The 15,734-nt window shown below is 41.3% G+C and overlaps 1 protein-coding gene across 3 annotated transcripts; it reads right to left on the bottom strand.

Moving 5' to 3' along the window:
• Positions 1-1,978: 1,978 nt before the first annotated feature.
• Positions 1,979-13,959, bottom strand: LOC124274122 (tetraspanin-33-like). Of its 3 annotated transcripts, none has more exons than XM_046709437.1 (7): positions 13,871-13,959; positions 11,115-11,297; positions 10,406-10,591; positions 7,532-7,702; positions 6,839-6,991; positions 6,033-6,149; positions 1,979-4,491 (listed from the first exon to the last, which is right to left on the bottom strand). In XM_046709437.1, the coding sequence occupies exons 2-7, from the start codon at positions 11,256-11,258 to the stop codon at positions 4,423-4,425; spliced, it is 840 nt and encodes a 279-aa protein (XP_046565393.1). In that variant the 5' UTR covers positions 11,259-11,297; positions 13,871-13,959; the 3' UTR covers positions 1,979-4,422. The 3 variants fall into 3 exon arrangements, with proteins under 3 accessions (XP_046565393.1, XP_046565394.1, XP_046565395.1); XM_046709438.1 differs by having other exon boundaries at positions 13,855-13,935; XM_046709439.1 differs by lacking the exon at positions 13,871-13,959 and adding an exon at positions 11,992-12,077.
• Between the last annotated feature and the right edge of the window lie 1,775 nt (positions 13,960-15,734).

The raw sequence follows: 15,734 nt of genomic DNA on the forward strand, positions 1-15,734 counted from the left end.
GTTTACAAGTTCGTAACTGTACACTTCAGATGAAGAGCAACATACAAGGAGGAATATTTTATGTAGTACACTTTTAGCGCTCAAGAAGACTCAGTGATCTAAGGGAAGTAACTCCGACAAGCCACGCATTCCGGTGACAGTTCCTGCTGAGGCGTCTAAACTATAATAGTATCACAGTGTTTCTAAATTCCAACAGTTTCCAACAATTACAAGAGGAATGCGAATGCCAATGTATGTCGGAAGTGCCGAGATACTGGTGCAATACATGTCATACGTTAGTCCCAGAAATCATGTTATCTTATGTACAGAACAAGCTTAACTGCACGTAATGTAGAACATTATTATCGAAGACTTGAGTCTTCCTTTCTTAATTTATACTCTAGGATCTAGGAGTCTACAGGTAATCGAACGAGAATTAACAATCCACCAAAGTATTCATCGCTTGACATTCTGCAGACGGACGATGGGATGAAGTCATCCCCAGCTAACTTTAGCGGCAAATACATCGTCTTGAAAGTACTTAGTAAGGTTCTCAAAGTGACAATGCTGTGCCTTATCTGTGAACTACTGTTATAGTTCCCTACCCATGAGCATGCAATGGGATTTCATAAGAGGAACATAGTCTCTGTATACACATCAGTACTGCAGCTCTCAGACCTGCCAGTATGTTTGTCCCAGTACTAACAGCCTTGGTGCACCAATGCCGTGGTTAAATTCCTCAGTTATAAATCCGTCCTAGAGTGTTCATCTGAACCCAACTTTCACTTCAAGCCTTTCCCTGACAATAGCTCTTAGTATATTCCACGAGGAACGATTGACGTGTACAGTTTCCACAGATGACGCATTTTGAATCGAAACGTATCATTTGTTTACTCGACTTTCTGTACAACAAGGAGAGTTCTATGGATATACACCTTCTTTAATATATGAGCGACGTTTCGGTGTAGCTACTAACACCGTTATCAAGCAAATAGTTAGTAGCTACACCGAAACGTCGCTAATATCATATTAAAGATGGTGTATATCCATAGAACTCTCCTTGTTGTTCATCACACCACCTTCTAAATGCCACTTAAACAAGTTGTCGACTTTCTGTGTTTATTCTGTGTTAACAAGTTTAAATGATAAACAAAATGTTCTTCTTCATTAGGCAGATAAATAACATTGCGTTTCATATCTGTTGGGGGCGGTGGGGTAGTCTAGTGGTTAAAACGTTCGCTAGTCACGCCGACGACCCGGGTTTGATTCCCCACATGGGTACAATGTGTGAAGCCCTATTCTGGTGTCCCCCGCCGTGATATTGCTTGAATATTGCTAAAAGCGGCGTAAAACTAAACTCACTCACTCATATCTTTTTTTAACTTACTTTGTTTTAATATTTTCTGTTTCTCGTGTTTGATTAACTTTGTGTTCCTGTATGTTGTCAGTCTTAATGTAATTCAAATCAATAATCTGGTAACTTTTATCAGTTTACGTCACCGCAGCCTACATGTATCAACACGGCTTCAGTAACCCATGCTTGTCGTAAGAGGTGACTAGCGGTGACTAACGGGATCGGGTGGTCAGGGTCGCTGACTAGGTTGACACATGTCATCGTATCCCCATTGAACAGATCGACAGCTCATGCTGTTGATCACTGGATTGTCTGGTCCAGACTCGATTATTTACAGACCGCCGCCATATAGCTGGAATATTGCTGAGTGAAACTCAATCCACTCAGTTATGTATCAACACGGAGGCTGAGCATACATGTGGGTTCAACATTTCTCCATTCAGTTATATATATTAAGAAACTGTTTCAAGTCTTACTTATCTCGGTGACTTATCTGATTTCTCTAGACAAATTTATTTACAAACGAAATATTATTTGAAATGTGCCACTCTATGAAAAACAAGCATCGTGTAAGTAATGTGAGTCGAACATGCATTTTGCAAACAGAACAGTCCCACAGATTACCAATGATTCAAATGTCAACAATTAATTTAAGAATATTTATTGTATCAACAATTTCAACAACAAAAAATATTTTAAAAATATTTAGATGACGTTTTGACACCAAATCATATCTTAAATCGAAAGAAACAAGCAGGTAAACCGTAAACATCAGACCAGTAGTAAACACTGATCTGTAAACACCGATCTCAGAAAGAATATATGTACATATCAGGTGAGAAAAGGCAGGTCAATGTTTTACATTAATAATGTTATTATCATATATTTACAAATATATTCACATTTTATATATATCGCACACCAATAGGAAATATTGCACCTTATACGGTTACCCAATGTGACTGTATTTCTTTTGAAATCTAGAAACAATGTCAAGGCATAAATGTTTGATATATCATCATAGGGCCACACGAGGAGAATATATTATTGAAACATACGTAAACACTACGTTGAGGTGCATACACGGCTTGAAGGATGGTCGCATCTCAGTATTGCACGCAGAAATCCATAAACAAATAATATGCACAAAGACTGTGAAGCGGTTATAAATATAGCAGGCTGTTAATATCGTATTTGCCGCAATGAACCAGTCAAGAGTGCTAAATAAATACAGAATTACAATATGTAGATATATAAACATTTCTATTGGTTACGTTTCCCCGTACTGTCTATCACATGTGTTACTGCCACCTGTGTTTACAACAGTCTCACTCGCTGATTTGTTCCACAATGATGTAGGATGTAGATGATGTCAGGAGACGATGTTGATACAGCTGTTACTGATGAGTCCAATAAAACATAGACGGTGTTGCCTATTGCAGCATGAACGACTATGAATGCAGCCACTAGCTTCAGATGCATCGTTTGGTAATATCCCCGCGACGGTGACATATATTAAACGTGTATTTGGTTGTTATAAACCTACATGTTGCATAATCTGAGACGCAATACCCAAACCAAACTTCATACAAAATGCACAGAGGGGCAAAAGAAAACATACCGATTATTTCTTTGTAATAGGAAATCAAGTGAAAATGCTGTCTACCCAATACTAATTCAAACGTTGTAAAAGGTAACCTGTACATCGGCCATATTGAGTAAAACAAATGGTTCATTGAAGACCGGGTTAATACATTCATTTACAACCATTTTGTAGCAAGGAATTTCAGGGATTTCTTAAGATATCCATCATCAGTTGTGTGTTCGTAATTCTTAACAAGTTTTATAAGAATGCATTTTTTTACCAAAAAAAACGTACGGAAGGGTTCATTGAGTGTCGCGAATACCGTTCATTATTGTACATGCATTATTGCTAACTTAAGAATAATTGCACCTGAACATTATACACATGATAAACCCAGCTGACAGGTAGTGTTTCTTTTGCTCCTCGGTTGAAATACATCCGTTTATATCATTACTACTGACATTCAACGAAAACGGATTAATGTGTAATAACTATTAATATAAAATGTAAGCCGTACCGTGCACACACATCCGCATAATAAGAATATAGCAGTATTTCACAAACCGACTAAACCAGGATCCGCTACTTTCCAACTTGTTGTCCTTCAGCTTGGCTTTATGAGTACGTACAGCGAGCCCCCGACATGTTAAACACACTGTAAAGTGTTGTTTGATGGTTCAGGGATCGTCAAATGTATTAGAATTATGGGAACCATCAACATGAACTAATCCGTAAATACTCAAAAAAACACAAATGTAGAGAGTCCAGTTGTGCGACATATCTCTCCATCTGCAAGATCAGATAGTGCTGGATCTGGACCAACTTGCACAAACCACTTTCATTCTGTTCGCCTATTTCCCCGTCAGGGTTGTTTTCCTCTCTTTGTGACCATCCACTCTTCCTTCCAGCACAAGCCTGGAACGTTCATAAACACGTTGACTATTTTGTAATAATAATGACCGATTAAACAGGACCAGTTCTGTTTGAACCACTGATACAGATCTGTAGAAGGAACAAGGGTACTGCATGTCTTCTGATAATGAGGGAATGGTGTAGAAAACAAATATATATTCAGGTTCACATGGTAATTACTGGCAGAGTTCACCATACATTCAAGTGTATGGGAAACTGTTGACGCTGAAGGTTTGTCTGTATGTCTTCTGGCTATCTTCTGCAGCATAGCAACACTGCATAATAACCGTCTTGTCTTTGTTAGATCCTTGCTTACTGTTCGTTCCATTGTGCTGGAGATCACCATCTTGTTCACTGTCTTCACGAACGTCATGCTGCCTGTTTTTGCACTGCGTGAGCTTTACACTTCGACACTGGAAATACCGAAGTGCTGATGATGGTGTCGTGCGTCTACTCCAGGGTCGATTGGGAAGATGTTCAAATTTTGTTAACCCCACTGAGGCCATCTCTGTCTCTTATGAAGAGGTAGTTGATGGCTATTCACATGTATTGCGAGTGAATGTGAATATTGCATGAGATGCTGTTGTTATTGCTACTCGAACATTTTCTGATCAATGAAGATGTACCGCACCATGTTGTGAGCCAGCAACATTGAAAATAACTGCAACGAACAAGTGATGATATCAAAACAGAGACCAACCTTCAATTTTTACAGGCACTGCAGGAAATAGACATAAGTAATTAATTATTTAAGATCAGACATTATATATCAATTAATCCTCACCAAACCAGCCACATGAAAACACATCAGTAAATGTACAACCAGAAATTATTGGGAACTTAGAGATTGTAATTTTTTAATTTTTTTCACTCATTACTCACGTATTAAATGTGAATATTAGCAGAACATAACTCCAGATTCAAAGACAGGTGAACAGTTAGTATTTTGTCAAGTCACCATGGGCAGCAATGCAGGCTTCAATGCGGCGGAGCATACTACTGATTAAAGAAGTTAGAAAGTCGTGGTCCATGCTGTCCCAATATCGGACCACCTCTTCTTTCATTTCAGCAATATTTGTCAGATTTTTCTTATTGACACTTTCCTTCATAAGTTCCCAAACATTTTCTATTAGATTTAGGTCAGGGCTATAGCTTGGCCAATCTAATAATGTCACATTTTGGGTCCGAAACCAGGCCTGTGAATGCTTTGATCGATGTTTTGGGTCGTTGTTCTGCTGGAAAATCCAAACATTTCCATAGAACACGTGAGCAGATGATGGAAGTAAATATGTCCCTCGAGAATATCTGTGTACCGCTCACTGTTCATATTCCCTTCAAATACACAGAGGGGTGTTGCCCCTAACACAGATATGCCACCCCACACGTTAAATTTCGGACTGTACTTTGGGCGCTGATACAAAGGTTTTTCAGTTTGTTTGGTCCAGAATTTCAGTGTATTAGGAAACAGCCACACAGAACTTTCATCTGAGAAAATCACTTTGTCCCAGTTAAAATTTCTATGCTGTAAGCACCAGTTCATATCCAGCCTTAAGTTTTCTAAACTCCTTCGTTTGTTTTTAGAAACAATAATACCAAGCCGCCTCCTGTCACCGACAGTCAATTTTCTGGGCCTACCTGCGCCTCCCTGGTGCTCAATGCCATATCCATTTGAAATATTTTTCAAAACACGATAAACAGTGGACAAAGGGATGCCTGTTCTACTTGAAAGCACTTTAGCTGATCTGATGTCCTTGTTATAATACTCTAAAATCAACTTCCTCTTCTCTAAATCATCCATACTGAGGATCACTGAAAATGCCGCCTGCTAGCAAGTAAAAAAAGGGGGATAACTCTTCACAAACTAATGAAAAAGGATTAACAGAGTTGTCTCTCTTGAATGAAACCAAGCACTTGATAGCTGGTCAAGGTTGTTTATACTAGAAATCCAATTAAACATATTCCTAAAATTCTCAATAATTTCTGGTCATACTATATGTTTTACTTCTTACTGGCCCCAACAACAACAACATATCAATGTGTGTATACCACTTTACCTCTTCTATATATATATCCAAAACTTCACTACAAATATTCCACTTTACCTCTTCCAAGTCCATATATCAAAACATCAATACAAATACATGTATTCTACCTCCAACAAGTCTACACAGCAACACAACCAATACAAATATTCTACTTTACCTCGAGGAAGCCGACACAGAGGGCTATGAGGCCAATGACGATGAGGTTATCCTTGAATGCAAACATGAGCGACCCTATGCAGCCTTGTGTGAAGACTAGTTGCTCCGCGTATGTGTCCTGTAAATACACATTGATGTTCCAGGCACGCACCATCTTATCAACATTCAAACGTTGGAGACGATAAGTTTATATCCGTCAAATAAGTAAGTTTAAGGCACATAGTTGGTAATTATTAGGGATACAGATAAATGATGAACAGGTTATTCATTAAGCAACTACCTGAGGTGAACGTGTTTGTGTTTTCTCGTGTTCATAACCATCGACTTACTGGGATGTCATACAGTTAAGACCCAAATCTCGAATTTTTCCAACCCTGGGCAGAATTTAAGATTATTATTTTATTTCTGCGAGTGAAGCAGATAGCACTTCGGAACATCGGTATTTACAACGTTCACAGTGCAATCAGAAGATCCCATGTGTACAGGATTCACTCCAGAGACAGGCCATATCAATGACTGTGATAAAGGTTCTGACTTTTGAAAACGTTAGATGAGCAAACCATTGCAGCTGACTGATCTTGAATACCAGCTAGCTGTGAACATGTTGTATTTGTTTCAGACTATTCCTGTAGAAAGATGTAGTAACAGTTCCCCTTGACTTAAAAAAGACTTGTCTTTGGTTCAACTGTTCTTAAAAATTAATGTCCATACAGTACGTGCAATTCCCAAATAAAAGCCCTGGGCTTAATTGTGCTTGTATCTTGAACTTGACTGTCACCATATGTGGGGACTGCATTATATACTGACCAGATACTTGCGGACACCGAAGCCACACTGGGCGGACGTGGGCACCCTGCAGCAGGACCTTGGCACTCCACAACGAGACACGGCCGCCGAGGAACAGTTGTAGTACACGTTCACTTCCCAGTCGGAGTAGCTTGCGGCCCCGCAGCAGTAGAACTGCAAATACACATCAACATGTTAGAAACAGGTAACATGGCAATGTTCACGTAGATTTGCATCTCACAGCTAAATTGGACAACATCCTTAAACAGTTTATGTTAAATTATTATCAATACAGGGCCCACACTGCGAACATGGTAGGAGCTAGGGATATAACATATCACGGATCGTTTAAATACATTGGTTGATTGTTGTCTAACGCCGCACTCAGCATTATTCAAGCGGCGGTCTGTACACAATCGAGTCTGGAGCAGACAATCCAGTGATTAACAGCATGAAATTCAATCTACGCAATTGGGCTACGATGACATGTGTCAACCAAGTCAGCAAGCCTGACCACCCGATCCCGTTAGTCTTCCGGCAAGCATGGGTTGCTGAAGACCAGTTCTAACCCAGATCTTCACGGGCCTTAAATACATTGAAGAAACAGTAACTTTTATTTGTCGTAGTCTCCTTTAGTCAAAAAGATTATTTTCAAATAGCAAATTTAATGTAAATATAATGACCAACCTATGAAGTATCTTATGAAAGATTTACCTGTTTCTGTAGGAAGTCGATGGCGTCCCTGATGTCGTCGTTATCGCCGTAGTGGGTTATGGCGTGCTGCATGTAGTCCATCATGGCTTTTTCAACTTTGTCCATCAGGACGAAGGCCAGGATACCGGCCACCATTTGGACCACGAACACCACCACAATGGTCAGTATGTACTGTGAAATAACAACATCAGGATATTTTAGTCATAGTAGTGTGGGACAACCAAACAAGATCTACTGGTCATTGTGTAGTGTGGGACAACGGAACAAGACCTACTGGTCATTGTATAGTGTGGGACAACGGAACAAGACCTGCTGGTCATTGTGTACTGTGGGACAACGGAACAAGATCTCCTGGTCATTGTATAGTGTGGAACAAAGGAACAAGATCTACTGGTCATTGTATAGTGTGGGACAACGGAAGAAGACCTGCTGGTCATTGTGTAGTGCGGGACAACGGAACAAGATCTACTGGTCATTGTGTAGTGTGGGACAACGGAACAAGATCTGCTGGTCATTGTATATTGTGGGACAACGGAACAAGATCTGCTGGTCATTGTGTAGTGTGGGACAACAGAACAAGACCTACTGGTCATTGGGTAGTGTGGGAAAACGGAACAAGATCTACTGGTCATTGTGTAGTGTGGGACAACGGAACAAGATCTACTGGTCATTGGGTAGTGTGGGAAAACGGAACAAGTGTACTGGTCAACGGAACAAGATCTACTGGTCATTGTGTAGTGTGGGACAACGGAACAAGACTGGTCATTGTGTAGTGTGGGACAAGATCTACTGGTCATTGTGTAGTGTGGGACAACGGAAGAAGATCTACTGGTCATTGTGTAGTGTGGGACAACGGAACAAGATCTACTGGTCATTGTGTAGTGTGGGACAACGGAACAAGACCTACTGGTCATTGTGTAGTGTGGGACAACGGAACAAGATCTGATGGTCATTGTGTTGTGTGGGACAACGGAAGAAGACCTACTGGACATTGTATAGTGTGGGACAACGGAACAAGACCTACTGGTCATTGTGTAGTGTGGGACAACGGAAGAAGATCTACTGGTCATTGTGTATTGTGTAGTGTGGGACAACGGAAGAAGATCTACTGGTCATTGTAGTGTGGGACAACGGAAGAAGACCTACTGGTCATTGTATAGTGTGGGAAAACGGAACAAGATCTGCTGGTCATTGTGTAGTGTGGGACAACGGAACAAGATCTACTGGTCATTGTGTAGTGTGGGACAACGGAAGAAGATCTGCTGGTCATTGTGTAGTGTGGGACAACGGAACAAGATCTACTGGTCATTGTGTAGTGTGGGACAACGGAACAAGATCTACTGGTCATTGTGTAGTGTGGGACAACGGAACAAGATCTACTGGTCATTGTAGTAGTGTGGGACAACGGAACAAGATCTACTGGTCATTGTCATTAGTGTGGGACAACGGAACGAAGATCTACTGGTCATTGTGTAGTGTGGGACAACGGAACAAGATCTACTGGTCATTGTGTAGTGTGGGACAACGGAACAAGATCTACTGGTCATTGTGTAGTGTGGGACAACGGAAGAAGATCTGCTGGTCATTGTGTAGTGTGGGACAACGGAACAAGATCTACTGGTCATTGTATAGTGTGGAACAACGGAACAAGATCTGCTGGTCATTGTGTAGTGTGGGACAACGGAAGAAGATCTACTGGTCATTGTGTAGTGTGGGACAACGGAACAAGATCTACTGGTCATTGTGTAGTGTGGGACAACGGAACAAGATCTACTGGTCATTGTGTAGTGTGGGACAACGGAACAAGATCTACTGGTCATTGTATAGTGTGGGACAAGTGTGGGAACAAGATCTACTGGTCATTGTGTAGTGTGGGACAACGGAACAAGATCTACTGGTCATTGTGTAGTGTGGGACAACGGAACAAGATCTACTGGTCATTGTGTAGTGTGGGACAACGGAACAAGATCTACTGGTCATTGTGTAGTGTGGGACAACGGAACAAGATCTACTGGTCATTGTGTAGTGTGGGACAACGGAAGAGATCTCACTGGTCATTGTGGGACAACGGAACAAGATCTACTGGTCATTGTGGGACAACGGAACAAGACCTGGGACTGGTCATTGACAACGGAACAAGATCTACTGGTCATTGTGTAGTGTGGGACAACGGAAGAAGATCTGCTGGTCATTGTGTAGTGTGGGACAACGGAAGAAGATGCTGGTCATTGTGTAGTGTGGGACAACGGAAGCTGTCATTGTAGTGTGGGACAACTGGATCTACTGGAAACATTGTGTAGTGTGGGACAACGGAACAAGATCTACTGGTCATTGTGTAGTGTGGGACAACGGAACAAGATCTACTGGTCATTGTGTAGTGTGGGACAACGGAACAAGATCTACTGGTCATTGTGTAGTGTGGGACAACGGAACAAGATCTGCTGGTCATTGTGTAGTGTGGGACAACGGAACAAGATCTACTGGTCATTGTGTAGTGTGGGACAACGGAACAAGACCTACTGGTCATTGTGTAGTGTGGGACAACGGAAGAAGATCTGCTGGTCATTGTGTAGTGTGGGACAACGGAACAAGACCTACTGGTCATTGTCTAGTGTGGGACAACGGATGAAGCACAAGTCAGTTAATATCACTGAGTTACAAATTCAAAATACAGTGCAGGCAACAACATAAAAGAACTCCACCAACATACATGCGAAAATACTCTACTAGAACACAAGTCACGTGCAGTCAATATACGTCTAACTAGGGTTCCCATTTCTTTACAGAACCACGACCTATTAGAAGCGAGTTTCCTAACACCAGCACCACACCAATACCAACACCAACACGAGGAACAGATCATGCAGCACTCACAGTTCGCAACAGACAGATGTTTTCCCTGAGAGCTCCGATACATCCGAATATGCTGATGAAGAACATCACTGACCCAACCACTATCAACATGTAGGCAGGGTCAGTGATCACGTGATCGAAGAAGGTCAGACCTTTCTTCTGGAGACGTGCCCAGATTCCGATGCCAAGCATCACACAGCCGGCCGTCTGAAACCATGGATGATATTGGTCATTTGTAACAAGCATTTAAGTAATACAACGGCATGTCACCTTCATGTGGGCTGAACATCCGAAGAAATACCTGCAGGAGGTGAAAGTTGACTACCAGCAAGGGCAAGGTGCTCGCAACATTATAATCAGGCCGAAAAAAGGATTCGAACCCACACAGCTTTTTTGCCGCTCAAAATATGCAACTCAGAAGAAATGTCGGCGCTACCGCTTCACTAAGATCAAACTGGCCTCATATGTTGGCTAATCACTGCAGCATTTACTCAGTCTTGTTTCACAATGGAACCCCGAATCATAAGCAACATAGGTACATCCTAGGTATCATCTCAAAGCCATCGGAATTTTCGGATGAGGAGGACATTTTATAAATCTGAATATGATTTAGGGCTGGTCATTAATCCCCATCCCACCAAATACCAATTCCTCATAATTTAGTTTCAATTTTGGTTTTGTATTTCTGTGTTATTTGTTATTACCAAATGGCCATTCTAGACTTACTTACCCATACTAGAAAGTTGATAACAAACAGACTGTACTTAATCCACAAGTTACAGTCGCAACACCGGTCCATCCAAGAGGAGGAAGAAATATCTACTGACTGTTGAGTGATCGAGTCTGTCGGAGTTACGTCCCCTGCGCCAGGCATTATATCCTGAAGACGTCTAGTTCACTGAGACTGGGTTACCTGTTGGAACAAGTTGGCGTTTAGGGGAGTGTTTGATTGTCCAAATACGATAAAACAATTACAAACAATACTTCGAGTACTGACACGAATAAAGACTGAATATTTTCTTTCTTTCTTCATCAACTCCGGGTCCTTGCCCCCTCTACACCCAACCCAGACAGCGAATGGAACTTCTCCCAGTGTACTTTCCTCAGGAATCTGGAAGCAATGTAGCCTTTTGCATCACCCAGAGTGTCAGTAGTGTTCCTGAGTGCAAACCAGGGTACTCTCCGTTGGTCAGCCAAGGCATTGACCACCAAGAACAATGGGGAGCCGGACGACTTGTTACTTGGGATTCAAGCATGACATTTCGCGTGCGGTTTCCGCATATTCTTGAATTTGTCCATCGTGTAAGTGTCAAAAGTGACAGTAAATTCGATGATGTAGATACTTTTGCTGGTTATATTAAATACGACAACATCAGGGTTGTTGTACGTCTGAGGCTGTATTCGGGCTTATTCCAAAGAATTGTCATTTTCCATGGTGCCATCTACATATTCTCGACCGCACCATGGTTGGACCTCTGAGTCCAAACTACAAGCACGTGATAATAAGTGTGCTTAAACATTTCGGAATAAAGCTTAAGTTAACATTTTCCGATGTTTATTGCCGCCATGTGTTGCATCTGATGACAAAGCATACAGAATAAACATACCTCACATCTTCTCCAATAGTTTACACAACTGCTAGACATGTCGAAGTGTGGCCCACGCATAAAGTTCGAGTATATGCATAAATCTACACTGAATCGATACAAACCATATTTATTCCGACGCTAAAAAGAATTGATCTAGTAACAGGTGGTGTACTAGTCCCACCTTGCCTCAACAATGACGTCAGGACGCAGTTAGCTTTCACACAACACACAACAGTATATCTCTATATCACACAACACTGACAGTATATCCCATATCACACAACAATGACAGCATTTCGCCATATCACACAACATTGACAGTACATCCCATATTACACAAAGCTGACGGTATATCCCATATCACACAACACTGACAGTATATCCCATGTCACACAACACTGACAGTATATTCCACATCACACAACACTGACAGCATATCCCATATCACACAACACTGACAGTATATCCCATATCACACAACACTGACAGTATATTCCATATTACACAACACTGACAGTATATCCCATATCACACAACACTGACAGTATATCCCATGTCACACAACACTGACAGTATATTCCATATCACACAACACTGACAGCATATCCCATATCACACAACACTGACAGTATATTCCATATCACACAACACTGACAGTATATCCCATATCACACAACACTGACAGTATATTCCATATTACACAACACTGACAGTATTTCCATATCACACAACACTGACAGTATATTCCATATCACACAACACTGACAGTATATCCCATATTACACAACACTGACAGTATATCCCATATCACACAACATTGACAGTATATCCCATATCACACAACACTGACAGTATATCCCATATCACACAACACTGACAGTATATTCCATATCACACAACACTGACAGTATATCCCATATCACACAACACTGACAGTATATCCCATATCACACAACACTGACAGTATATTCCCATATCACACAACACTGACAGTATATCCCATATCACATAACACTGACGGTAGTATATTCCATATCACACAACATTGACAGTATATCCCATATCACACAACACTGACAGTATATCCCATATCACACAACACTGACAGTATATTCCATATCACACAACACTGACAGTATATCCCATATCACATAACACTGACAGTATATTCCATATCACACATCACTGACAGTATATCCCATATCACATAACACTGACAGTATATCCCATATCACACATCACTGACAGTATATCCCATATCACATAACACTGACAGTATATCCCATATAACACAACACTGACAGCATATCCCATATAACACAACACTAACAGTATATCCCATATAACACAACACTGACAGTATATCCCATATCACACAACATTGACAGTACATCCCATATAACACAACACTGACAGTATATCCCATATCACATAACACTAGCAGTATATCCCATATCACACAACACTGACAGTATATCCCATATCACACAACATTGACAGTACATCCCATGTCACACAACACTGACAGTAAAAACGGGGTTTTTTTCACTTTGTAAGCGTTATCCCCAAACTAAATATTTAGGAGTCCTTCTACCGAGGCACATTCTTCTGGACGCCTGACATAAAATATATAGCGGTAAACACTCCGCTGGTGTGCTGGTGTGCTGGTGTGATGGTGCTCATTCCGCGAACAGTTAGCCATTATTACCACTGCTACCTACATACAAGCTCACATGGACATCCACAAGCGTGAACTGAAGCCGACATGTTGATTGCACGGCCATTTCGCATCTGTCGCACAACACATAACCTGGTTCAGGCAAGACCATCATTAATTAATATTCTGATACAGGATATACCAGACAAAAGTGTGACCCGTACCGGTGATGGAGGTTACCTTAAACGTCCGTTGCGCCGACCTGGAGCGGGCTGATGTTCCATACCAGAAACGGAGGATGTCCACAAACTCTTCTGGGTCATATCCGCGTTGGTAAATGCTGAACTCCGACACAGATATGATCGTGCACATTAGGAGTAGTACTAGCAACTCGTAGCATGGCAGCTTTCGCGTATCGATCCAGATGCCCCATTCAGCACTGACTTGAATAGGTGCCGTCACAGTCTCACAACGATGGTGTCTCTGACAAGGGCAGTAAGCGCAGTGCTGTTAAATAACTTCCACATAACTATTGTGAATAACGTACACGGATTCTTTACGGTAATCAAATAAGAATACAATAGATGGGAAATACCCGCTGGCCTTCATACCGAGGGGTGAACATGGTACCAAATACCCGACCTTGAACAGTGATATAAAGGGAGATAACTGATACAGCGTTAACTTGACCTGATCGATCTGTTATCGTGCGTGTATCGCGAAGTGCCCACCAGTGAACGATGTTCAAATTGGCGGGGAATCGATGACAAGCAGACGTGACGAGACGTGTGTGTTGGAGGATGATTTAATTCCAGGAACTACCTCCACCTTGGGTATTAGCTACACATCGTAGTACTGCCAGACAAATGATTCAGTTTCTTCTATGAATGCCATGAGCACCAAGTGACGTGTCTATGACTTAGAAGGGGAATATATAGGTCATGAGTAGAAACGTCTGGTACTGTGACCAAAATACGACACCTTTCTTCCGTGGGGAGGTGAGAAAAGAAGTCATCTCGCTACAGACAGCTTGCTCAGTGATTCAGCTGGTAGGTTCCAGTCACAAGATCTTCCATATGTCGCCATACGGGACTTATGCCAACACACCGAGCAGTGTTCTGTTGTGTTCCGGACGCTGCAGTGCAGAACGCTCAATGTCATGTTTATCTGGTATGCAGATGTCAATATTTTAAACAGTGACAAATCAATAAAATCCCAATGACTTTTTCTTCCACAAGCTGTGCACACTGATAAGACTAAACTAGATGCCCAGACAAAGGAAGTGGTATGATGGGTGCCTTGATGTGGAGAGTTGGCACTGGCCTTGATGGGGCAGCGTCGATACCTGTATGCTTAATCCTCACATCTGTTACAGGATAACAATACTTGATATATTATACAGTTAAAAGACTAATAACCATATGTAATCTATACAATGTAGAGAGATTATGACACACACGCCTATAGCTTGTTACTATTCACTTGTACGCAGTGATATCAGACCTGCATGTGTTCCTGACCTCGGACTGGGGACTTCAGTGAAACATCAGCGAATGGTTATCTACACAATACCTTGTTTTAAACAAAAGGAGCTCTACCTTCCTACATCCATTTATACTCACATGTTTGTGACTGCTTATTCTTATTCTTGTTGAAGTGCATGACTGTCCACTGTATTGGTTGTGGTAAACATTATGGGCGATAAGCAGACTGTATAACTGCTTGGTCGCCATAATCTAATGATTAAATACTGTATCTCTCTGGACACCGAACCACTAAAGCCATCAGTTGATGAAATGACTGTCCACTGTATTGGTTGTGGTAAACATTATTGGCGGTAAGCATACTGTATAACTGCTTGGTCGCCATAATCTAATGATTAAATACTGTATCTCTCTGGACACCGAACCACTAAAGCCATCAGTTGATGGAGTATATTTGAATCTAAACTTCAACATGCATTTCCATTACCAGAACAACATTCTGAACGTAAGGAGTAATACATTATATAATCTATGTTTAGTGTCATGGATGATGTTGTTCTTTTAGTAAGTGAGTGAGGATGTTTTACGCCGATTTTAGCAATATTCCAACAATATCACGG

The sequence above is a fragment of the Haliotis rubra genome, unplaced genomic scaffold, assembly GCF_003918875.1.
Source record: "Haliotis rubra isolate DU_JTF1 unplaced genomic scaffold, ASM391887v1 Scf188, whole genome shotgun sequence".
Taxonomy (NCBI): domain Eukaryota; kingdom Metazoa; phylum Mollusca; class Gastropoda; order Lepetellida; family Haliotidae; genus Haliotis; species Haliotis rubra.